At 35.6% G+C, this 26970-nt stretch overlaps 2 protein-coding genes across 13 annotated transcripts in view; one reads left to right on the top strand and one right to left on the bottom strand.

Moving 5' to 3' along the window:
- Positions 1 to 5214: 5214 nt before the first annotated feature.
- RBM11 (RNA binding motif protein 11) lies at positions 5215 to 17456 on the bottom strand. Of its 2 annotated transcripts, none has more exons than XM_008972541.5 (5): positions 17293 to 17456; positions 13849 to 14011; positions 12403 to 12475; positions 9034 to 9133; positions 5215 to 6712 (listed from the first exon to the last, which is right to left on the bottom strand). In XM_008972541.5, exons 1-5 carry the CDS (start codon positions 17386 to 17388, stop codon positions 6278 to 6280), a joined length of 867 nt encoding a protein of 288 aa, XP_008970789.2. In that variant the 5' UTR covers positions 17389 to 17456; the 3' UTR covers positions 5215 to 6277. The 2 variants fall into 2 exon arrangements, with proteins under 2 accessions (XP_008970789.2, XP_003819236.2); XM_003819188.5 differs by having other exon boundaries at positions 5215 to 6691; positions 17293 to 17454.
- A 7-nt stretch (positions 17457 to 17463) lies between these two features.
- LIPI (lipase I) overlaps positions 17464 to 26970 on the top strand; it is a 112268-nt gene continuing 102761 nt past the window's right edge. For 2 of the 11 annotated variants that reach the window (XM_055105352.2, XM_055105350.2), the window contains exons 1-2: positions 17497 to 18472; positions 22540 to 22801. In XM_055105352.2, coding sequence (XP_054961327.1) covers positions 22669 to 22801 — 133 coding nt within the window. In that variant the 5' untranslated portion in view covers positions 17497 to 18472; positions 22540 to 22668. Of the gene's footprint in view, positions 18473 to 19609; positions 19753 to 22539; positions 22802 to 26970 lie in introns of those variants that run through there. The other 9 variants (XM_055105344.2, XM_055105346.2, XM_055105347.2 and 6 more) reach the window with 9 other exon arrangements.

Here is a 26970-nt window from a genome sequence, read left to right as displayed (position 1 = left end):
ATTCTAAGCAAGAAATAAAGAGAAACTGAACAAGGTCACAATGAGGAGCTAATGACCTCCTAGAAATGTACATGGGAAGTTGTCTAGAATAACTCTTAGGATTCTGATTGACAAGTTCTGATTGCGGAATGAGTCTGCAATGTTTCCCTTGTGATTAACCTTGGAGGTTGGAATAAAATCAATGAAGACATAGTCAGCTTGGGGTAAGTGGCTGGGGTGAGGGTTATTTTCCTATCCAGGATGTTACTCTTCTCATATGAAAATAGAAGCAAAAACATTATTAGGATTCATATAGTGTGTTGGACTGATCAACACTATCATTTAGAGAATGTTTTGATTATGTTTCCCAACAAGGTAAAGTAATTGAGCCAACTATTGTTAGATTCAGATGCCTTGCAGTAAAACTTGTTATAAAGGCTTGTTGGGATCAATCATTCCAAGTTTTTAACACAGAGAGTACATTAGTTTGCATCTTTATATACTGGTTATGTTATCTAATTACAATATAAGTATGTATGTGTTTTCGTCAATCCTTATATAACCTGCTGGTGCGAGGTTGGTATTAGAAGCTCAAAAGAAAATTTCACCTGGAACCAGATAATAGATTGCTTGCCTTTACTTGCTATGGCAGGTTCTGCATGTACATGAGGTAATTTTTGTGGGTTGGGAATGATTGATGTGAATAAATAAACTTAGCCCACAGCTGGGGCATTTTGTGACTTTTTAGAACTCATTTTGACTAGGCAAAATAAAATCTTCACCAAGTACCTCAGCAAATCTCAGGGCAAATTGGAGAAACTGTACTCACTGAACTCACCTGGGCTTGAGGTGTGGAAGCAAATAGTATCCTTTGTTAAACAAAAAAAAAAAACAAAAAAAAAACAAAAAAAAAAAGCTTTTTGAGTTTTGTAAAGTAAAATAAGATTTCCATAGAGATTTATATATTAGTGCTCATTTTCCCCAAAATCAAGCCCAGGCTATTAGTTGACTTTTCTTAATGAGGAGTAAATTAATGAGAGACAGACTAATTTCTGAAGTAACTGGCTTGACTAGGATGAGTAGAAATAGAGGTAGAATGTGGAAACTGTAAAGGATCTGAACTTTGACCACACACAAGAGCAGTGGGAGATGATACTCCATTAGTTCTTTATGAATCTATATTCCAGGAGCCAACAGTACTACTGTAACCTTCCTTCCTAAGGAGAGGGAAGATGAGGAATCCAACAGTCAAACCATCCTACAAGAACAGCCATTTAAACATGTGCCCTGCGCCATATCAACTGTGAGAAATATGGCCAGGCCTTAAGCAAGTAAATGGAGATGGACTGAAGCAACTGGTGTCACGTCTATCTTTTTATTCTGTTAACATTCCTAGTAAATGGGCCCATTTCCATTTATTTGAGTGACTGACATCAAGAGTGCTTCATTTTGTTGGAAGCATGCAAGTAGTCCAGGAAGGACTGAAACAGCTCTCTGAAGGTCATTGAAGCAACGTCACTATACTTGAGCAAATGGTCAATAGTGAAACATTGGCTAAAGCTGAGAAAACAAATAAATATTTAGGGAGAAAAATTAGCAATAGAAAATGTTGAATTTGCAGTGCTAATGAGATACCCAAGTGGGTATGTTCAGAAGGCAATGGAGAAAAAGATTTGAAGACAGTGTTAGAAGTTTTTGCACCTGGACAATGCTAATGAAAATGTAATAATTCTTAACTCCTTTTCTCTCTTTAAACTCTAAACAGGTAATAAAAAATGTTATATCAGAATTTTATAATAATCATGTTACAACAAATTGCTTATAAAATTTCATTTAATGTTGAGATTTCAAAGGTGATACCCTTGTATAAACAGGTACACATTTGAAACAATAACTCAGGATTAGTCACTTCATCAAATTTCAAGGGATTGTTTGGCACACATATCTTTTCGACCAATTTTAATTTTTCTCCTGTTTTGCCACTGCTTGATGCATTGCAGAAACTCATTTAAGAAAAAATTAGTGAATATGAGAAGACACAAAACGTCTGATTTTTTTCTCAAATTCCAAGCTTCTTCTACTAGCGACAGTAGATTGGATATATATGTAACTAAAAATAAGTAGATTTCAAGACTGAGGAATTAAAATCAGAAGATTTCAATGATTTTAAATTATGTAGCATTGAGAACACTGGTAAGTTAAAATTTAATAGGATTGTAGTAGTTTAAAAATTTAATGGAAGTTTTATATTTTTTTAATCAATAAAAGATATCATGCTAAATAGGTGAATCTCCTAGCCATCTAGTTGGTTCGAAGTTGTTAAAGTTGAGTTGTTAAAGTTGATATCTAGATACTCCTGCCTATGCTGGAAGGAGTTACAATAATTTTTTTTCAGTTCTAACATTTTAGTTCATGTAATAATATTTCAATATAATTTTCTTAGACATATGTTATCCTTATCTGCTAAGAGACATTCCTTAATACATATTTCCTAAAATGCCAATCACAATGAAATAATTTAGGGCTAAGGTAAACTTCAGAACTAAAGGAAAGGCTGAGTGGAAGTCAATACGTTGTTTAAAGATCTATTATTTTCTAATTACTCAGAAACATATTTTTCCCTTTGGCATGATTCCAAGTTGCAAAAATGTGAATTTTAAAAGAAAAAAATCTTGTATTTTCCAGTTTAAATTTTCAAAAACATGAATTATAGATAAAGCTACTGTATTAGTCTGTTCTTATGCTGCTATGAAGAAATGCCTGAGACTGGGTAATTTATAAAAGAAAGAGGTTTAATTGACTCACAGTTCTGCCCTGCTGGGGAGGCCTCAGGAAACTTATGATCATGGTGGAAGGCAAAGAAGCAGCAGGCACCTTCTTCGTAAGGCAGCAGGATGAAGTGAATACCAGCAGGGAAATGCCAGACACTTAAAAAACCATCAGATCTCCTGAGACTCACTCATTATCATGAGAACAGCATGGGGGAAACCATCCCCATGATCCAATTACCTCCACCTGGTCCTGCCCTTGATATGTGGGGATAATGGGGATTACAATTCAAGGTGAGATTTGGATGGGGACACAGACCCAGACCATATCATTCCACCCTTGGACCTCCCAAATTTCACATCCTCACATTTCAGAACACAACCATGCCCTTCCAACAGTCCCCCAAAGTCTTAACTCATTCCAGCATTAACCCAAAGTCCAAGTCCAAAGTCTCATCTGAGACAAAGCAAGACCCTTTCACCTATGAGCCTGTAAAATCAAAAGCAACTTAGTTACTTCCTAGATACAATGAGGATACAGGCATTGGGTAAATATGCCCATTCCAAATGAGAGAAATTGGCCAAAATAAAGAGGCTACAGGACCCATGCAGGTCTGAAATCCAATAGGGGCAGTCATTAAACCTTAAAGTTCCAAAATGATCTCCTTTGACTCCAAGTCTCACATCCAAGTCATGCTGATGCAAGAGGTGGGCTCCCATGGCCTTGGGCAGCTCTGCCCCTGTGGCTTTTCAGGATACAGCCCCCCTCCTGGCTGCTTTCACAGGCTGGTGTTGAGTGTCTGCAGCTTTTCAGGTGCATGGTGCAAGCTGTCAGTGGACCTACCATTCTGGGGTTTGAAGGACAGTAGCCCTCTTCCATAGTTCCACTAGGCAAGGTCCCAGTGAAGACTTCTGTGGGGCTCCAACCCCACATTTCCCTTCTGCAGTGCCCTAGCAGAGATTCTCCATGAGGGCTCTGCCCCTGCAGTAAACTTCTGCCTGGACATCCGGGTGTTTCCATACATCCTCTGAAATCTAGGAGGAGGTCCCCACACCTCAATTCTTGACTTCTGTGCACCCACATGCTCAACAACACATGGAAGCTGCCAGGCCTTGGGTCTTGCAGCCTCTGAAGCAATGGCCTGAGCTGTATGTTTGTCCCTTTTAACCACAGCTGGAATGCAGGGCACCAAGTCCTGAGACTGCACAAAGCAGCAAGGCCCTGGACCTGGCCCATGAAACCATTTTTTTCCTCCTAGGCCTCTGGGCCTTTGATGGGAGGGGCTGCCATAAAGACCTCTGACATCCTTGCAGACATTTTCCCATTGTCATGGTGATTAACATTTGGCTCATTACTTATGCAAATTTGTGCAGTTGACTTGAATTTCTCTTCAGAAATGGGTTTTTCTTTTCTGTCTCATCCTCAGGCTGCAAATGTTCCAAACTTTTATGCTCTGCTTCCCTTTTAAACAATTCCAAACCATATCTTTGTGAATGCATAAAACTGAATGCTTTTAAGAGCACCCAAGTCACATCTTAGAATGCTTTACTGCTTAGAAATTTCTTCCACCAGATACTATAAATCATCTCTCTCAAGTTCAAAATTCCACAGATCTCTATCTATAGAGGACACGGACAAAACGTCACCAGTCTCTTTGCTACAGCACAAGAAGAGTGACCTTTACTCCAGTTTCCAACAAGTTCCTCATCTCCACCTGAGACCACCTCAGCCTGCACTTCATTGTCCATATCACTATCAGCATTGTGATCAAAGCTATGCCACAAGTCTCTATGAAGCTCCAAACCTTCCCACATCTTCCTGTCTCCTGAGCCCTCCAAGTCTCTAAGGAGTTCCAAACTTTCCCACATTTTCCTGTCTTCTTCTGAGCCTTTCAAACTGTTTCAACCTCTGCCTGTTACCCAGTTCCAAAGTCTCTTCCCCATTTTCTGGGAACCTTATAGCAGTGTCCCACTCCTGGTACCAAATAACTGTATTTGGTACGAATAAATACCTGATACTGGGTAATTAATAAAGGAAATAGGTTTAATTGACTCACAATTCTGCACTGCTGGGGAGGCCTTCAGGAAACATATAATCATGGTAGAAGGCAAAGGAGAAGCAGGCACCTTCTTCACAAGGCAGCAGGATGAAGTGAGTGCCAGCAGGGGAAATGCCAGATGCTTATGAAACCATGAGATCTCATGAGACTCACTCATTATCGCAAGAACAGCATGGGGGAAACTGCCCCCATGATCCAATTACCTCTACCTGGTCCTGCCCTTGACATGTGGGAATAATGGGGATTACAACTCAAGGTCAGATTTGGGTGTGGACACAGACCCAAACCATATCAGCTACATAAAGCAAAATTTAGTTTTTCATTTTGATTAGATAGAAATAAACTAATATTTATGTTTCAAACTTCACTATATTATATATTTGTAACCAAGATTAAAATTCAGTTACTCTCTTCATTAAAAACATATCTTTATTTTTTTAAATAATAAATATCTATAAAATGCTAGGCAACATGCAAAAGAAACATCCAAGCATGGCTTTTACTATTGAATTGAGTGGTTAATTCCCAACTGAGTTACATGACTCTTTCAATTAGCTTTAGTAAATATATATATTCATCACTCTAGTTTGTAATGAGCTATAAACAAAAATGCCCAAATAATTTTTTTTCTTCTAAAATAAATAAACCAAAAATAGGAAACTTGATTTAGACAATAAGTATTAATATCATACATTAATAAAATATTATTCTATTTACTTGCTCATTTTCATGATTTAAATGTTAATATAGCATCTCAAACCTTGCTAGCAAAAGAGGTGAATAATACACACTGACATAGCCAACTGATTTTAATGACATACAATTAATATGTGAGAAGAGGAAGGTATCCCTATAAATACACAATTGTATAAAAAGGGAATGATCCAAAAGTTGGTTTCATGATAATTATCTTTCCTTTGGTATCATTATCATATGTCCTCACTTTATAAAATAAACCTGAAGAAGAATATGGCTCAGAAACAACATATTTAGGTACTAAAAGAAAGGGGTACTAATGCCTGTTTATTACATCCTCATTAGGAACAATATGCAATCCTTAAATATCTGCACTACTTTCTTTCAGGAAATCCACCACTCCACATTGAATCCCAGCCTATTTGTAGTTGAGTGTTGGTTACAGGGGATAATCAAAGGGAACATGATGCTTTATCAATGTGTTCAATAAGTGACTTTTGATTAATAGTTTGGTGAAATTTCATCATTGGTACTAATAAAATGACAATAGTCTATTTATTGCCAATGGGTCAAAAATATCATGACAAATACAAAAAGTGGTACATTATATTATTTTTAGAAAGCTTTTGTCGTTCAAGGCAAAAATTGAACAGCAAACCAGAGATAAGTCTTATTACTATATATTTCAAAAGACAAGATAGCCATGACATTGTTTATTTGATGGAATAACATCTTATTTTTTTCATAAGAGAACTAAGATCAGTGTAGGTAATACTAGTATCTTTTCTTTTTCTTAGACTTTCGGAACTTTTGGCTACATTCGTTGCCTCTGTTGTTGTCTGTGCTACTATCACTATCACTTGTTTGCTTTTGTCTCTTTCGTTTATTCATCTGATAAAGGTCAGAGTCACTTGGTTGTTGGTGAGTCCATTTATATGAGCTGGGTCCAGCCTCAAGATCTGGAACATGATTCAGTGAGGAAGACACGGATGCACTATTAGGAAGTGGAGCTGTCATCTGATAAAGGTCAGAGTCACTTGGTTGTTGGTGAGTCCATTTATATGAGCTGGGTCCAGCCTCAAGATCTGGAACATGATTCAGTGAGGAAGACACGGATGCACTATTAGGAAGTGGAGCTGTCATTTCATAGTAAGGAAGTTGCAGCACTGGATTATACACATGCCACTGCTGTGAAAACAAGACATTCATCTACCAAAACAAATCCAAAAGGTTAAGGAAAAAAGTTAACAGTTTACATGTATTATACAATAGCCATGAGTAAACTAAACTGTGTTTTGGTATAAGAAAGACAGTGACCTCTCATAGTAGAAAGGTAGGTGTTTCATTAAAGGGTCAATATAAAGAGTTGAGGCTGTGTATAGCTCACTACAATATAGATTAGTGCTATCCAATGGAAATAGTTTTTTTTTTTTTTTTTTTTTTTTGAGACAGGGTCTCACTTTGTTGCCCATGCTGGAGTGCAGTGCGGCAAATCTTGGCTCACTGCAACCTGCGCCTCCTGGGTTCAAGCAATTCTCATGTCTCAGCCTCCCAAGAAGCTGGGACTACAGGCACACGCCACCACACCCGGCTAATTTTTGTATTTTTAGTAGAGACAGCGTTTCACCATATTGGTCAGGCTGGTCTCGATCTCCTGACCTCAGGTGACCCACCCGCCTCAGCCTCCTAAAGCGCTGGGATTACAGGTGTGAGCCACCGCACCCAGCCCACATGTAGTTTTAGATCTAGTAACTGCAATACAAAAGCAGAAAGAAACAGTGAAATTAAACAATGTATTTTATTTATCCCAATATATCCATTTAAAATGTTATAACTTTAATATGTAAATGATATAAAATTAATGAGATATTTTACTTTTTCTTCACGTGAAGTCTTCAAAATATGAGGTGTATTTTATACTCATGGCATATCTCAATCTGAATGCTAAATTTTTATTGAAAATACCTGATCTGAATTTAGATTACATCAAATTTAGAGTTGAAAAAAATATACTCACATGGCCAAGTTGTTTCAAATATACTTAAAAGTTTTCTGAAAACCGAACCAAGTATCGGTTTTAAATTTTAATTTAAATTAATTAAAATTAAATAAAATTTTAAAACTCAGCTTCCTAGGTGCATACGTGGCAAATTGCCCCCATATTTTATAGCATAGTTATTTACTGTTTAGAGAGATGCTTCCTTTAAAAACAAACAAGCTCTTAACTCAAATTTCTAACTATTCAAAGATTAAAGATTAATAGAGATACCATGAACTTGTGTCTCTCTCCTACCCCATCTCTACCAAAAGATAAAAAATGCTTCGATGAAGACATTTATAGTTTCAGACGAGAACTGATTGTTTACTAATGTTTTACCATAGTTAAGAAAAGGGGTTTTTTTTTTTAGCAAAAGTTAAAAAGTATCAATTTACAGGAAAATTTCTGTTTAAAAATTGAAAATGGATATTTAACAAATCTAAAGCTCACATATACGTTGGGTATTTGCAAAAATAATAGTCTGTGAATCAGAAGACCTGGGTTAGTCCTACACCTGTCACTAACAAGCTGAAAATCTTGGGACTGTTGATTAACAACCCTGGACTTCAATTTCTTATTTATGAGGAATTGAAAAAAAAATGAGTTCACCTTTAACAATGAAGTCCATAATTAAGATTTCTGGGTCAAAACCAATTTTTGGTAGTCTCTGGAAATAATTTAGTTTACTCGACCAATTGAGAATCTTCATTGCTATGATATCCTTCCCCTGTGATGTGTGCATGAAGGACTAAGTATATACTCAAGAAGGATAGTTTTGTCTTTAATTAAAAGGAGAAATTTACTTTAAAAATCCATGTCCAAAAGCAATCTATTTGGGATTGACGACATTATATAAAAATACTTCACTAAGTGAAATTATTCAAATTATGCAATTCTGCAAACATCTTTTTTTTTTCTTTTGAGACAGAGTCTTGCTCTATTGGCCAGGCTGGAGCACAATCTTGGCTCACTGCGACCTCCACCTTCTAGGTTCAAGCAATCATGTCTCAGCCTCCCGAGTAGCTGGGGTTACGGGTGTGCACCACCATGCCCGGTTAATTTTTTCTATTTTTATGATGGAGAGGGTTTCACTGTGTTGGCCAGGCTGGTCTCGACCTCTTGACCTCAACTGATCCTGCCCTGGCCTCCCAAAGTGCTGTGATTATAGGTGTGAACCACCACGTCTGGCCACTGCAAACGTCTTTTAAAATAGTCATTTACATTAGAACTCTCTACTCAAATTTCACTTGGACTGCAGTATGTCGTCACTGCCGTCCATCCCTTTTCTGTTGACACCCTGGCCATTTGCTAAGGCATTAGAACTGAAATTTAGGATGATGGTGTTAGGCCAGGACACCACTGGAGGACAGTGCTGGGACATCTTGTGCCTTCATCCCAGTTTAGATTTGGGCACCATATGTTACAAATAGCCTTTATGTTCTTCATAGTTTGTATCATATTATATACTGAATAAAATGCATATTAAACTTACCATCTTCTGAAAGCGAAAATATTCTTGAGGTAAAGAAGTATTATTAATTGGAAAATACTGCATGGGAAAGGAAGATCTGCCCACCACCATTTCTTCATTCCTTTGAGGAGATGAAAGAAGAAGTAATAAAATCTTTAAATTCCTATTACAAATGTCATTTTCTCTTAAGAAAAACCACTATCTTTCCTCAGGGGATGCAAAGTTGTCTGCATAGAGGAATCACATGTAAATTCAGAAGTGTGATGGGCTGACATGTCTCCCCAAAATTCAGCTGTTAAAGTCCTAAATCCCAGTATCTCAGAATGTTACCTTATTTGGAAAAAGGGTCACTGCAGATATCATTAGTTAAGATGAGGTCATATTAGAACAGGATGGGTGCCTAATACAATATGAGTGGCATCCTGATTAAAAAGGGGAAATTTGAAGACAGACTGTTTTAGTCCATTTTCTGTTGTTATAACACAATACCTGTTTGTTATAACAAACTGGTATTATATAACAAACAGGTACTCTGTTTGTTATGAAGAAAACAGATGTATTTCGGCTCATGGTTCTTCAGGCTGGAGAGTCCAAGATCAGGTGGCTTCTGGTGAAGGTGGTTATGGTTAGCTTCTGGTGAGCTCTACTATGTTATAACATGGCAGAAGTCATCACAGGCAGGAGGAGCTCACGAGAGATGGCCAAACTGGCTTTTACAACAGATCTACTTGTGATAACAAACCCACTTCCTCAATAACCAATTAATCCAATAATCCATTAACGAATTAAAATATACATGAGGGCATAGCCTTCATGACCCAATCACCTCCCAAAGATCCCACATCTCAACACTGCTGCACTGGGGACCAAAATTTCAACATATGAACTTTTGAGGGACACATTCAAACTACAGTATGGTTACCCACAGGAAGAACACCATGTGAAGATAAAGGTGGAGATCTTGGTAATGCTTCTACAGGCTGAAAAATACCAAAGATTGACATCAAACCACCAGAAGCATGAAACAGATTATTTCTGATAGCTCTCATAAAGAAACAATGCTGCTGACACCTTTATCTCGGATGTCTAGCCTTCAGAACTATGAGACTATGAATAGCTATTGCTTAAGTACTCTGTTCGCGGTACTTTGTTACAGCAGCCCTAGCAAACTAACACAGGGAATATTCATTAAAAGCAGAAGGTACAAGAAACAACAAGAAGCATAAAAATCCATTTCCAAGGGAGAGCAAAGACTAGATTGTTAAATAAGCACCATTTTTCTCTGCAAATCACTTTGGGGACATGATAACCCATTTTATATGCTTTCTTTATAATATCAGAAATACTAGAAGAATAAAGTATTATCAATGAAATGTCATATCCAAAATATACACATAACTCAGGCTGTCTACTCTAGAATTTGTGATGACTTAGGGTCAGTGTATCAAACATAACTAGAAAATACCAGAGTTTGACTGCTATATTCTAGTGCCCATCTAGTCTTTTCTCTTCCGTCTAAATCTTACCAATAGCTTGTTCCTTCCTAACTCCTGAGGAAGAAGAGATACCTTTTCCCACTTGGTACTAGTAGAAAAAAGGAGTTCTTACATTATACACATGGCTCGACACATGAGTCTAGATAGTGCTTCCCCCACTTTATGCTAACATTTGCGGAACGTTGTATGCTCAGTATTTTAAGCACCTTGTGTTAATTATAAAATTCAATTCTCACAGTAACCTTTCAAAGTTTTATCCTCATTTTAGAGATGGGGAACAGAGTGGTAAAATAACATATCCAGTTCTTGTCTGAATTTGCATCTTGCCTCTGCTACTTTATTAATAGTGTTAACTGACTGTTAATAAACTGTTAATTGACATTAATAAAGTGGCAGAGCTAACATGCAAATTCAGGCAATCTAATTTCACCACCTCCTTTCCTAACTTCTGATTTCACTGATGTAGAAATGTTGGGGTGAATGAAGATGAGGAGCACACTGTTTTATCTGGGGTGCAATAATGCTCTGAAAGATAAACCTGGCTATTTGACAGTCCCGAGGGGCCACTCTCCAATGTTCAGAGGGTTGATATAACTAAAAGGGATAGGAGGGTCAGCTATTGTTAGTTTACTTGAGAATATTCAGCTCTGCTAAAGAAGACAAGAAAAAAAAGCAGTATGGATGACACTCATACTGTTACTATGATAAACATTAGAAATGTAGCTAGTAGAGCTATACTTCTCTCTCTCTATATAAATATCTATATAGAGATACATAGATCTATATGTCTACTCTGAATAGAGTATATCTATTCCTCTCCTCTATATATAGATATAGATCTCTATCTATATCATACATCTATATGATATATCGGAACATAATATACCCTGACCTATTCTATCAGCCTGTGTAAGTTAACCGGACAGTACCAGAGAGCATGATGAAGCCAAACATTAAAAAAAAGAAGAAATGCAAAGAGAATGCAAAGAGAAGCACTTTCCCTTTGCAAGAACGCATTGTTTTTGTTATTCATATTTGTTTTCAGTATAGCAAGAGAAATTTAAAAACCAACAAGTGATACATCAAAAAGCCTGAACCACTTAGAGAGGCTGCAGAAGTACTGCAGTCAGCAGGGGAGGCTGATACAGCAGAGAGAAACAGGGCACGTGTTTATTAGTGTAACCAGAATTCAGCTAGTTCGTCCTTCTGCCTACTTGCAGCTTTTCCTAAGTGTGCTAAGCTATCCAATATCTTTCTTCTTGCTTTTCACTGTTTTTAAAATGGATGTAACAAAAGGTGTAATTTGAACATTTTCATTTGGTGTGGGAGCCTTTTAGTTTCATGACCTCTGGGATAGCCTGCCAGAGAGTGTATGTGGAGGCTACCATTGCATCAATAAATCAGGCTATACAAAATTCTAGAAGAGTTTGAAAATTAACACAGAGAAGTTATTTCAAACAGTAAAATAATTAATTGAATGGCTTAATGTCAGAAGGCTTAGTTTCAAAGCTAGCACTTTATCATCCTGTGACCTTAAGAACTGGTTAACTTTTGCAACTCCATTGACCCAAATATAAAATATAAATAACAGTATCCCTGTGATCCATGATGAAATCTTGTATGCTTAAATGATTTAACAGCTATGAAAAGCATGTAGAAAACTATAAAAAACTACAAATATAAGTCTCTACCCCCTACTACTGAAAATATTAAGACTGAATTTTAAATGAAAATATTTTCTATCACTTTTCATGGGCTCGGAAAAAAAGATATTCCTTAATTTTATCCTAGGCCTAAAAAGTAAGGTTTTACAATAGCCCAAAATATATAAAAACTCCTCTTGGCATAAAAATATATTTGCTTTACATTTGATGAGAAATATTTTTAAAATTACCTGTAGTTGTGTGAATTTATCTTAACCCAGCTCTCAAAACTTTGGTTAGCTGGTTCAGAAGAGCGAGAACTCCCTTTGAAAGAAACAGAGTAACAGGTTACTTCATGGTGCATTTTTTTTTGAGTTGTAATATTAAACCATAAAATGACTCAAAATATTTTAGGACGTAGTAGTGATTTTAAAATTCTGTACTCAGAGAAGATATATGCATATCTGACCTCTCAAATCATATTTATAGATTGTTTACAGTACTATATATATATATCAATGAATTAAAATCAACCTTTGTCTAAATCAATGACTGTAAATAAGAATGACATTGACGTTGGACTTTGTAAGATACATGATGGTTTGTTCCAGACACCTGTAAACTAAAAATGGCAAATAAACAAGTGTTATTTGTTTCCAGTGTACAAGGCAGGAGTTTAACCCTCATGGACAAAAGCCAATTCAATCTTATACATGATGTGCCAGAACATAATATACCCTGGCCTATTCTACAGACATTAAAAGTAATGGCAAAACCGCAATTACTTTTGCACTAACCTAATACCAGGTTGTGTAAGTTAACCAGAAAGTACCAGAGAGCATGATGCAACCATGTATTACAAAAGAAAGGAAGAAAAAAAGAAATGCAAAGAGATGCACTTTTGCTTTGCAATAAAGCATTGTTTTTGTTATTAGTATTTGTTTGCTTTTAGTATAGCAAGAGGAATTTAAAAACCGACAAGTGACAGACCAATAAGCCTGACCACTTAGAGGAGGCTGCGTACATACTGCAAGAATTACCAGATGGCCTCTATTAGTCTCCTGAAACATGAAAGAGCTAGAGTAATGGTATAACATTCTCTTGGCAGCTAATCATGAATGATCTGTTCCTGATATGTGTGCAGGAGAAGTTGTTGAGGCCATTCTTGTCAGGAAGTTTTTTCCGCCACTACTAAGGGTAACTCTACGTTGCCTTTCGCCACTTTGCTCTTACAGGGGCTAAAATCCTGTGCAACATGTATAGAAAGATTTCCCCAGAAGGACTAATGCCCTCTCTCTATCTTCCAAATAGTACAGATTCAGTACCATACATTAGCAGTAACAAGATTAGTAAATACCCTTGCTATATAAATGTTACAGTTGTGTGACCCCAGTTCATTTAGATTTGCTCAATTTATAAGGGCCAATAGCAACCATCATAGCTACTTGCTGGCTGATACTAAAACGATTATCTTACATTTTATTTTTAGAAAAGATGCTATAGGTTTGTCAAGACTAATTAACTATATAACATTATGAATTAGACACGTGTTCTGAGAAAATTTAACAATGACCAGAAGGTAGAAGGTACTTTTTTTTTGTTTTGGTCTTATACTACATAGGAAACAAACAGCTTACAACTCTGAGAATAGTACCAACCACAAAACACTTTGAAGATTAATCAGTGACAGGACCTACCAAATCGATACTGCACGTTAATTGGTCTTCCATATAAACGAATTCCATTCAGCAAAGCTATGGCATAAGACACCGATTCTGGGTGTTTAAAGCAGACAAATCCAAAAGACTTTGGCTTTCCTTCTCTGTCTTTGCATATAGTCACTTTGGTTAGTGGCCCCGCCTATAAGAAACTTAAAAATTATTTTCTCATAAATCCAAAGATTTTTTTTTATACTCAAATAAGTAAATTCAACTTTAGACTAAAGAAATGTGTTAGCAATATCTTTATGTAGCTCTGCTAATAATGTATCTTTCTAATAATAAATATTACACTTCCTCACACTTTCTTTGTATTTTCTGGCTCATTGGGGAAACATACATGGTGTTAAGAACAGGAAATTCTAGGTATTAGTTTCAAACTGTAAAAGAAATGGTAGACTATCCTTCTGTTAGGCTTAACAAACCAATTTAGAAAACACATAAATCTAAGATTAAAATACTACTTTGTCTCCATACACATTCACAGTGTTGAATTCAAAAAATAACTGAAATGAGAAATTCAATGCTGGTTGAGTTATCCTCAAAAAAGCTGGCGATGTTATATCATAGTTTAAATTTTCTGTCATGAAGATTAAATATCTTTTCAAGAATAAATAAATTTATCATGCATTTTGATTTGGAAACTCCATCTGGTAAATTTCCAAAGGAAAAATGTTTAAATATGTTCAAGACTTTTAAGTATATTGCATTGTTTATAAGCGTGAGAAATTAGAGAGGCTCTAAATCTAACAACTGGAGATATTATTCCATGGTGTGTTACTAAAATGGAATAAAATATAAATTATAAATATTCAGATTATATTGATAGAAAAACCTATAATATTCAATGAAGATTTAAAAACACAGAGCCAAATATCATAGAAGATTGTTAATTACAACTAACGAAAAATTACATCACAGCCATGATAATGACTGGAGGAGGCACTTACAAACACAAACAACTGATTTAATGCTGAATGGTTCAGACTTTAATAACTGATTATTTTTCCCTGTAGAGTTGCATAAATAAAAAAATTGCTTTTACTCTAAAGAAAAATATTAATGATCATCTTTAAAATAATTCTGTGTGTTAAGATTTAGTCTTTTCCTTTCATTCTCTGTGCTCTCCCAGGGACTAGCTTCCCTTCCCTTCTGGCTTCAAGGACCACCTCATCAACAAATTTACTTTTCCCACCATGTCTCTTTCATGGAGACACCTCCTGGAGATGTCTATGTTTTTGTACTTCAATTTCAACATATTTGAAACTGAATTCACCATATTTTCTCTAAATCTCAACTCTAGTATTAAAAGTGTAATGATAATAAATCTGATTTTCTCATTTCCAAGTATAATCAGAAATTTGAAAGAAAATAGTAAAAGGATAAATATACTGTAATATAAAAACCAATAAAATTGGTGATTTTTATACAGATATTAAATAGATGTAATCACTATGGGACAGAACATGCTTACGTGATTTGAATCTTGACATAAATTTAGATAATCCAAAGCATTTGTAAAGATAAAAGTCAACATGAAGACTTACTTTTAGCAACAATCACATTATCTTACAGTATTTTTTAAATCACAATGAAATACATAGTGTGATAGTTGTCAAGTTTTGCTGGGTGTTGAAGTCTAAAGTGGAAGAGAAACTCCACTTTGGCAATTCCTTTCAATACCTAGACAAAAATAAGAACTTATGCTTCTTACCTGATCTATTAAATAAAATTTATATTTTGCTTAGGTGGAAGAAGGAAATGATAAAGAATGAGAAGATAATATATAGTCTTGTGGATCCACACAACTGATATTGATCGAGTCCTGATTGACTAAAAATAATGGTTATTGGATAATGCAATCCCACCCCAGTCTTCCACTCTCCTTTTTTTGGAGGCTCAAAGTGAAAGAAGTCTTCTGGGGAAAAACAACTCTAAGTTTACTTTATATTTCTTTCGGTTTTTGTTGTTTTTTTTTTAACTTAATATAGTAAGTTTTAAATGATACTGAATGAAAAAACAGATATGGATTAGAGTTCATAAAAAAGGAGGCAAGTTTAAAAAGATGAATTAAAAGGATGAACCTAAAAGTCTTAAAATCAATAATATTTTTCAAATAATAAAAAAGTTTTACGTCCAGGAAAGGAAACTGTATTCCTGGAAAGAACCCTCTCTACCAAATTGTATCTATAATTAAAAGAGGGTTGCTTTAGTTAAGTTTCGAGACAAAAGTAAGTCCTTTCACAACCAAATAAGGACCCCTTTGACCCATTCAATCCTGAAAATTTAGTTCTGTAATTGCCTCCCTCGGAACTTTCCCTTATTCTGATAGGAGGAAGTAACTATTGATTTCTCTTGATGTTAGTATTATTACTAATAATAACAGCAGTACCATTAGCAGTAGTAGCGGTAGCAAACAGCGAGTGCTAGACTCAGCTGTAGCCATTTTACCATTAGGCCACATATTCCGATAGCCACATTATACTGCAGATACTACTACTCTCTTTTGACATATAAGGAAACTGAAGCACTGAGGAATTCATTGACAGGCTCAGAGTCACACCGCTGACCTCAGAGTTCGCACTCGGAACCACTTTTCTATCTATGTCCCCTTCTCTTTTTATAGATTATCCTAAACATTGTAATTTTAAGTTCTCCCTGTTAGGAAGGTAAAAGGATGTCTCGTCAATTTGTTTTCCCAGCACCCTCAGTATTTGCCCCGTAATTCCGGATCATTACACGGTTAGGGGAATGGCTGAATGAGTGTATCTTTTTGGCAAGTGATACCTAGCTGTATAGGTCAATACGATAAGTGAGCGTGTATACAGGACACAGCAGGCTTAATCCTAGAGGTACCAGGTCTCAAAGTTTCCGAAGGTCCTCTTGGTATGAATTAAAGGGCCTTGTCCAGGGAATCACCTGGTCACAGTCACGGTAAGTTGGCTGCCAAATCATCTCAAATCTCACTTTTCATGCTGGAATAAAAATACTGTCCGCATAAAAGGGCTTGAAGGAAGGAGCAAGGTGTAAAAGGAAACATTATAAAAGCGACCCCTCTCCTTTTGGGGGATGTCAGGCGTGCTTACTACTTGACGGAGAACAGTGACCAGGCTGTTTTCGGTTCTGCCCGCGCACACCCGAGGCCCAGGCAGCCTCTGGGAAGCCCTTAATCAGAAACGGGGGTTGAAGGAACCACGTCCCTACCCAACCCCAGGACTCTGCAGCGCGGATGGGGATGGGGAACGCGCCCTCATTTCACTCCCCAGCCGCTCACCTGGAGACAGGTGCGCCAAGAGGAAACGAAATTAAAACCCCTGCTCAGGATGGGACGGAAGGGGGCCGGGCTCCGGGTGGTCCAGGTGCGCGCTATGTTTCCGGCCCGACGTGCTCCGCCCCTCCGCCGCCCCTTCCCAGAGACGGTACCTGAAGGAACAGCTCGTACAGAATCTCTTCCCGAACTCGGGCCTCTAAATTCCCAACAAACACGGTCCTGTCGGCCTCCTCCTGAGCAGGGAACATCCTCCGGTCTCGGCCGTAGAATGAAGTAGGAGCTGAGACCCCGCCCCTTCTCCGGCTTTACGGCGCCGCCTGGGCGAGGGGGCGGGGCCGGCGCCGGGAGCGGGCGCTGGGGGCGAGGCATGGCTCCAGGGTCACGCCCCCAGCGGACTTGGGGAACCGCCCACCGCACTGCTCCCTCGCCTGGCGTAGGGCTGGGCGGTGGGAGAGTGGGTGAGAGTAAGAAAGATGAATGCAGAAATGGCTTTACCCTTTAGCTAGTGGGGTGCCTTCCTTTTTTTCTGGCACATTAATTGATTTTGGATTTATTCAATCAACATTTTAAATACAGTCACTGTAGAGATGATTTAAATTGTGGTAACTTCATTGCAGAAGCTCCCAGGCAAATGCGGGGAGATACATTTCTTTGGGTGCGGGGAGATACATTTCTTTGGGTACGAAGAATAAATGAACAAATCATGAAGATATTAAACTATAAATAATTTTTGAAAGAATCGATGTTTGCATGGATGTGGATACAACAGAAAACTAGCATTAAAGTTTATTTTCCTAGAAAGTGCTCCCTAGATGAGTTTTTGAAACTGGTCGCAGAGGTTTTAAGTGGACTCCAAAAGGAACTTGAGAAAGCAAATACCAAGGGATATACTGGTGAGAGTGAGCCAGTTTTGTGTCTAAGCCAGAATTTTTGAGGATGGCAGCTAGGGTTTGTGTCAGGATCCAACGGCTGTACTTTGTTTCAGGGCTTTACTTCGTATATGGTGTACCAGGCTAAAGGCTTAGTTCTTTCTTGGGGATAATTTTTGTTTTTAATAAAAGTCTTATGAACAATAAAATTACAAGAAAGGAGAAAGAAAACTTAGAATCTCAATACTTTGATAAATCAACTGTCAACTGTTAACTTGGCTTCCTTTCTGAAGCTACCGTACGTCTACATAGGACCTTGAGATCATCCCATGAATATCATATAGGTGATCAGAACATTATTTGACCTTTAGTTTGGCATCGTGATAAAATTTCATTTTGAATTGAGGAAGCATGCTTTTATCTGGTTGATGGACCAAAAAAAGTCATCTTTTCTAATGAAAAGGTACACATTTTAGGAAATCCTAATTTCTAATTGATCTCTGACGTTACATAGTTTTATTACTTTGAACAAGTAATTTCTCTTTGGAATTCGGATTCTGTTTCTTAAGGAATGGATTGGACTAAATATAGTTACTTCATTTAATAGGTATTTTCTGAATGCTTAATTCTTGGAAAACAAAGGGAAATATAAAAGTCTGACCTCCTAAAGCTTATACTTTGGGAGAGACAGCCTTTCTACCCTCACAAATATAATATAAATGCTAGTAACTTCAGTAGTTACCTTCAACTGATATAAGTCCTGTCTCCATTTTTTTTTTTCCTTTTTCTTTCCTCTATCATCAGTAGAGTTGCGGTACAGTAAGAAGGAGTTAAGGAAACACTCATATTGTAGGCAAATAAATATATGTTGATCAAATGAATGGATACTTGCAAGTCTCTGTTATGTGTAGACCTCTTGATTTATTTGTATTCATTTACTTCATAAATCTCATCAAAGCAACATATTTCCTCCTTGAATTCCCCTCAGACACTTCTTATATGCAAGCTGTATCTTCAGGTTTCAGTTTAAACCATTGCATGTATATGAGTGCGTATGCTACAAACCTTTAACTACACTTGTAATTAATGTTCATATTATATTGTTCTATTGAAATTTGCATCCTTCTTTGTCTACAAATGTGCATAATTTTGGCGTTATAATATCCTCTTCTGGCCGTACATAAGTTTATAGTGCTTATAATTCTAGAATACTTAGTTAATATTATAAACTCTGAAAGTCAGCTTCTGTAGTTAGCAATTTTTTCAGAATATGATCTCAATGTATCATTTTTCTAATGTAAGCATGTTGTTTCTTAACTCATATTGAATGCATGCATGGTAATAAATCTAGCAGTAGGTTAAAAATAATTCACTTCACTTTCAGTATTTACTGTACCATTAGTCATATATCAGGTTTTAATGGGTTAAATACATGTAACACTCTATAAAGAGCTAGCCTTTCTTCATTTATATCAGGATGTCTGATGTCCCTAGCTGAATGAACATATAATAAGTGAAAATATATGTATATATACATGTATACCTCTGTATGTCCATATATGTATAATTAGAGCTCATTTCTTTATCTTCTTTTGCCCAGCCAACTTTTTTTTTTTTTGAGATGGAGTTTTGTTCTTGTCGCCCAGGCTGGAGTGCAATGGCTCAATCTCGGCTCACTGCAACCTCCGCCTCCCAGATTCAAGCAATTCTCCTGCCTCAGCCTCCGAGTAGCTGGAATTACAGGTGTGTGCCACCATGCCCGGCTAATTTTTGTACTTTTAGTAGAGACAGGGTTTCACCATGTTGGCCAGGATGGTCTCAAACTCCTGACCTCAGGTGATCTACCCGCTTTGGCCTCTCAAAGTACTGGGATTATAGGCGTGAGCCACTGTGCCCGGCCCTGTGCAGCCAACTCTTACTCTCTTTTGTAGTTAAGCCCAGGCAACATGTCCTGCAATGCTTCTCTGAACTCTGCCTTCCAAATTAGCTGGCCACTCCACTTGCGTGCTTCCATAGTTCCCTAGGTACACTTCTGTCAAGTCCTTCTCACCGGGAACTAGTATAGAGTAAATATATTTCAGTACCTAAGACAATCTTTGACACACCTGTAGGTGTATAATAAATAGCTATTGAAAGAATAAAGATTAAATAAATGAATGTCTTTACTTTGTATCCCCAACAACAAAGTCTGTGCCTGGAAATCAATAGGTACTTAATAAAAGTTGCATAAATGAATGAACAACTGAAACAAGGAAGGAAGGAAGGAAGGAAGGAAGGAAAGGAAGTTGGCCAACTACTATTAAGGGATTTTATTGGATGCTTTTTTAAATTGAACTCATTTTTGTCTTCACTTTTTTAAACACTTATTTTGTCTTTATTCTGATTTTTTCTGAACCATATTTTTGTCAAGTAAATACAGTTTTTCAATTGTTTTACGTGTATTAGATGTTTATTATAAATAAATATTGTTAAAATTTAAGGAAATAAAGTAAAAATTACTGACAAAGTTATCATGCAGAGATAACTATTTTGGAGGAAAACCTTCCAGACTTTGAAATATATATATATATATATATATATATATATCACACTTTAGGAAAATATATATATATATTTATATATATCACACTTTAGGAAAATAAACCATGCTATATAATACTGTTTTTTAGCTTGCCCTCTGCCCTCTAAAACTTTTCGTAATGAAAAAGGTGTAATGAAGGCCTTTTACACCAATAAATACTGATCGATCTGTATCATTAGTTTTAATCCACAGTAGATACCTAATTAGACTAATCTCTCATTGTTAGATTTTATATTGCTTTCATTTTTTGACTGTTATTGGAATGGTGAGATGAATGTCTTTGCTCATATATTTGTGCACATGTGGGCCATTTGCCACATAAAAGGACCTTGGATGTGTCTGTAGGAAAGTGTCTTGGATTTCTGTAGGAAGTATCTTTGTTGCTTAATTGCTGAGTCAAAGGGTAAGATTGTTAAACATTTTGACACATTGACAAATTAATAAAAGGTTGTGACAAAATATATTGTGATAAACAATGATTTTCCATCTCAATAAACACTAATTAACTCACTTGTAAAGTGCTTGAAGAACGCCTGGTACATAGGGCTCAATAAATTTTAAATCTTCATCATCATCGTCACATCATCATCATGAACATCCCCTTTGAGTTAATGTTTACATTGTAAGTGTGTATGTAAGCTACTTACAATCATTTTTTATATCCAAGGAGGACTAAACAAGTGCTCAAATAGATTGTCTTACTAAACTATTGGCATTTTGTAACTTTGTCATCCCCCAATATTTTCCTATTTAATGCAATGAACATTAATAACCTCATCTTTCTCATATTGGCAGTAGGCAAAATACACAATAATGAAGAAGCATGATTTTTAATTTTGAAACTATATTATGCTGCCTGATATGCCAGTATTTTTCAGTATGAACTCGTAAAGATGAAAGTAAATGTGCAAGAGTCATATTATAATGCCACATTGAAAGCACAAAGAAAAAAGGAAATTATAAGTGAAGGAGGAAAGATTTGTATTTTAATTTATTAAGTAAAATTTGTTAGGAAAAATTTGTTCTAGGATGTATGACACATTATCTTTCTTCCCATATTCTGAAATGATGTGGCTTATTTATATCTTTGTTAGGTGCAGTTCTTACAGCTAAGTGCTGTGGAAGGACCTAGATTATTTTTGGTCTTCAAACAAATTGTAGTGGTGGTATTTTTTAAAAAATGGAAATCTCATGTAAAACACCCAGAGATCAGACAGTTCAAAATAATGATGGAACTACCTCAGCAGTTAAATGTTTGTGATTTTTTTGAACTAATACTTCATTTTGTTTGTGAATTTTCTCAAATACTTCCCCAGACCTCAGATTAGTTTCTGCAGATTTATAACATACAAACAACACTTCTGTTCTTACTGTATTTTTGGAACTTTAGAGAAACTTGATTTTTTAAAAAATGAATTTAATTTTTAAACTTTCAATTTATGTACTTAGAACAACTCCCAATTTTTCTTGCTTACTAAAGTCCATTGCTGGTAAGAAAAGAAGGTAATTAAGTAAACATGTAAAAAGAAAATATATGCTAATTTTAAAATGGTCATCATATTAAAGACTTTTTTTTTTTATAATTTTCACCTTTTAGCCTCAAGTGATGAGCCAAAATTTTGAATGTTAAAATAGCCCCTGCTTTGGGGATGTAAAATAACATAAATATGAAAAGCTCATCTTTTATACTTGAAAGAGCTTGATGGATATGGCTTTCATTATTGATTTATGGTATATAAATATATCTTAGTTTGTAGTCAAAGTGAATATAAACCACAACTTTTTCTGACTCTTTCCATTTCTAGCATTTTCTAACATCACATTTGCATATTTTTCCTGACCGCTTCTGAAATCCTGAGGTTAAAAGGAATACAGAAAGATGTAATTAGATTTATCATTCCCTTAAATTCAACTTGTGTAGCTGAAGGTTTGTTTGTGACTTATTACAGAGCCTGTGACTTAAAAATCCTTCCCACAACCACAAGCTAAAGTGGGAGAAAACAAACTACCTCACCTTTTCAACCAAGAGGGAGGAGCAAAAATCAGTGAACTTTTACAGAAGAACCTGCCAGCCTGTGATGATCCTACCAAAGAGAAACCTCAATGAGTTACGGAATTTCCTTTTTGGTGAATTGAGTGCTGTTTTTGCTTTTCTCAGATTCCAAATGAGAGTATACATTTTTCTTTGTTTGATGTGCTGGGTGAGATCTGGTAAGATATTAATTAATAATTTGATTTATCTTTAAAAATTGCATATAAAATAGTGTGGTCTGTATTCTGGGATAAAGAATGTTATGATATAATGGGATAAAAATATGTTAGATTATTGGTACTAATTATAACAAACATTACTATTAAGAAAACTTCTGTGTGTGTACGTGTGTGTGTGCATGTTTGTTTAATAAGTTGACATTTTGCATTTTATTTACTTGCTAGATAATTAGTAACTAGAAAACCTTTTTTTAAAAAAAGATGTAACTAGAGAATAAATAGAAATACTCAAGAGAAAAAAATTCAGTAATGGAGAAATTCATTTGGTATTTAAAATTATGCCTTAAATATCTTGTTTCAATTTTATTTGTTTAACTAGCTCTACTTTTGAAGAAAATTCTTACTTGGATAAAGTATCGATTGCAAAACAAACAAAATAACCATATACTACAACTTTTGCTCTCATTCAGTATGACGAAAAACAAAGCTGGTTTATGGTAATAAGGTAGAACTTTATTCTGGTTTATTGGTGTACAGTAATAAAGTTTATCAAAATTAAGAGTATCATTTTCTACTTTATGAGAAAGTAGAATTACTTGTTCAACTTATAAGTAGAACAATTAGTTCTACTTTACGGTAATAACAGTGGCAAATTTAAAATTCAAGATGATAGTTTTCTGTAGGGGTTTTATGAGAGCAGATTATTTCCTTTATGTTTTAAATTTATTTGAAATTTGTTAATGCGTACTTGAATAACTTTAAAATTAACTAGAAATTAACATTATTTCTTATGTTTTCAATTGGCTATTTGAGATGACCATAAATTCTGGAAATGTTTGAATTTTATATTTGAATATAGAATCTAAATGATACTGATATGCAGTTTATAATTTATATTATTACTCTTAAGTTTCTTGATAGGGATTTTATGTTATTGTAACGTATAATAGTGGCACCTTCAGTTGAAAGCCAGAGAAATTTGAAGTCTAGGCCCCTAATCTTATGTGTCATTTTTAATACAGTTATAATCATTTTAATATCATAGTTTACATTAAAAACTTATTTGACAGACTTTCTGATATTATTGTTTTGATTAGTATTTATTTAGTCAGTTGCCTCAATTTTCAGTTGGAAAAATTCAAACATAATTGCTTTGTATGTTTCTGTCTGCTAATTCTTGTGTAATGATGATTCAAATACAATAGTAGAACTTTTAGATATTAACAGTAGTAAATAGAAAATAAGTGAATTACAAATTTTACTGATCCTCAAATTCATTTTTAACCCATGTAGACTCTATGCATTCTCTCATTTTCCTTGAATCTCTACTTGATTAAAAAATTTTGTTGATTTCCAGTAGTTTATTTCATACAAGTGTGTTTTATTTATTACACATGCTCCTTTCTTCTCCACTAGAGATTCTGATATATACTTCAAGGAGGGCATGTTTCATGGTTGTCAACATGAAAATCATTGATTACATGTGCCTTTAATAAAGAAACGACATTCCGAAAAGCAGTTTAGTCAGGTGTTTTTAAAAATTGTAAGTAGAATAAAATGGGAGAGGAGAGATAGATCAAAAAACTTTATACAAATATACAGTATATCTATGTATCTATATATTCAAATTATATGCATATATGCATATTTATTCTTAGTACAGTTGCCAACTTATTGTAACCATTTACATTGAAATTTTTGTTGTTGCTATTATTATATTGCAAGGGTCAGAAATTCTTTTTTTCTTTGGACAGGGTCTCATTCTGTCACCCAGGCTGGAGTATAGTGTGAAGTTCATGGCTCACTACAGCCTCGACCTCCTAGGTTCAAGCAATCCTCTGGCTTCAGCCTGCAGGGTAGCTGGGGCTGCAGGCACACACCACCACGCCTGGCTAATTTTGTAATTTTTGGAGAGACAGCGTTTCACTATGTTACCCAGGCTGGTCTCCAACTCTTGGGCTCAAGTGATCTGCCCTTCTCAGCCTCCCAAAGTGCTGGGATTACAGGCATGAGCCACTGAGCCAGCCAGGAAATATTTTTGTAAACGACCAGATAGTAAATATTTTAGGTTTTGTGGGCCAAACAGTCTCTTTTGCACCTACTCAGCTTTGTTACCAAAGCAAGAAAACAGCAGTAGATAATGCATAAACAAGTAAATGTGCATGTGCACGAATACAACTTTATTTATGGAAACTCACATTTGAATTTGTTGTAACTTTCATGTCACCAAATATTATAATTTTGATTTTTTCCCAACCATTTAAACATGTAAAAAACATTCTTAGCTTGCCAACCAGACTTGACCACAGGACATAGTTTCCCACTCCTGTGTGCTTTGGAAGAGATATTAAAGGTAGATTAATTCAGCTTTCTCATTTCACAGTTGAGGAAAGTGAAAAACAGAATAAAATGAAGTTATTTTTGTAAAGTCACAGAACTTGTAGTATGTGATAAAAATGCGAATTCTTATCCATAGGCTGGAGGTGAAGCCCAAGATTAGCAATTCTACTAAGCTCTCAGGTGATGCCTATGGGTACACAGACCACCTTGGAGTAATAAGGGTATAGGAAGTTACAGAACCTTAGAAGCCTGTTTGTAGGGCAGTAATCTTTCCAGAACCCATGGGATTCTGAGCTAAGTGCCTCAACAAAATCATTATTTTTCTCTAAATTGTGTCAGTATTTTTCTGATATGATCCACGATTAATTTTTCTTGACTTACTAAAATCAGATGCCCTCAAGGAATTTTAATTTATTGTACCAAAATCTCTTTAAACAAGGATCATGTGAAAGAAAATGAAATTTGGAACTAAAAGACCCAGATTCATGTCCTGGTGGCATGTCATCTTGTGCCAAGTCACTTAACCCTCTACATGCAGTTAATAGCTGTAATACTATCTCACTCTATTGTGAAGCTCAAAGAAGGTAACATAAATGTTGATTTGGTCACGTAGAAAGCAATATAAATTAGGTTAGAATAATCCACTGTGTTTTTTTCCGTGTTCATTTTCTCTTTAATTCTTTTAGATAATTTCCAGATGTAAGACTTCTCCGTGTGTGGTTCATGAACTACCATATGAGAATTCTCTGGGTTACCCACTTAAAAAAATGCAGATGTATCTACCAAATCAGAATCTCTGGGGTTGGCCCCAGGAAATTACATTCTGAAAATTCTGATGTACCCAGTCATTTTTTTTTACATCCATTTTTAAGATCATTCTTGGGAATTCCTGGTATAAAGACTTGTTAGACACCTACTTTATTTTGCTTGTGTGATTCATTTTCAGCAGCTTTCCTAACATTTGCATAAATGAGTTGCTGACTATCTTGTTTTTTCATTAAAAAATTAATTGACATAGTTGTGCCTATTATTTCTAGAGTACATAGTAATATTTTGATAGATATAATGCATAGTGATCATATCAAAGTAATTAGTGTATTGATATCTCAAACAGTTACCATTTCTTTATGTTGGGAGCACTCAATATCCTCCTAGCTATTTGAAACTATGTATTATTGTTAACTATAGTCATTCTACGGTGATGTAGAACACTAGAACTTATTTCTCCTATCTAGCTATAATTTTGTATTCTTTCTAAATGTGTGTTTTGATTGCTTCACAACTACATAATTAAAGCTATATTTGCCTTTTATTTTGCTTTCTGCCACTAGCATTCAGGGATTTTAACATTTTACCTACAGTGTTGTGTCTTAACTGGCTCTGTGGCCATAGAAGCCACTGTCTTCGTAGCATAAAGTGGGTCAATTGTTTCGTACTTGGAATTCTGCTGGCCCAAAAGGGTCTTCCTTCTTATTATACATGAATAAACAAAGAGCTAGTGAACTTCTGATAGGGTCTTATTTATGTTGCTCAAATGTTTACATAATAACTTGTGCCAAAAATATAGTGCTCATGCTTTTCAGTTCTCACCCAGAAATGTCCTGTGGCTTCTAGTTGTGTGCCTGAGATCATGTAATCTCTTTTAACTTCACTTTCTTCATATATAAAATGAAGAAAAGAAGAGGAAATATAAAACAACACTGGGCTTGCCATGAAGTGATAGCTGAATATAAACTATTATCATGTGGTTAATATTGTCATTATTAACAAATCCATTTTTTTTCCAGATGTGAGGAAAGAGAATGAAGGAGGTTTTCATGTAGGATTTT

Source organism: Pan paniscus, chromosome 22 (assembly GCF_029289425.2).
Source record: "Pan paniscus chromosome 22, NHGRI_mPanPan1-v2.0_pri, whole genome shotgun sequence".
NCBI classification, from domain to species: domain Eukaryota; kingdom Metazoa; phylum Chordata; class Mammalia; order Primates; family Hominidae; genus Pan; species Pan paniscus.
The sequence above is the reverse complement of the archived record's forward strand: the minus strand, read 5'-3'. Positions and strand labels throughout refer to the sequence as shown.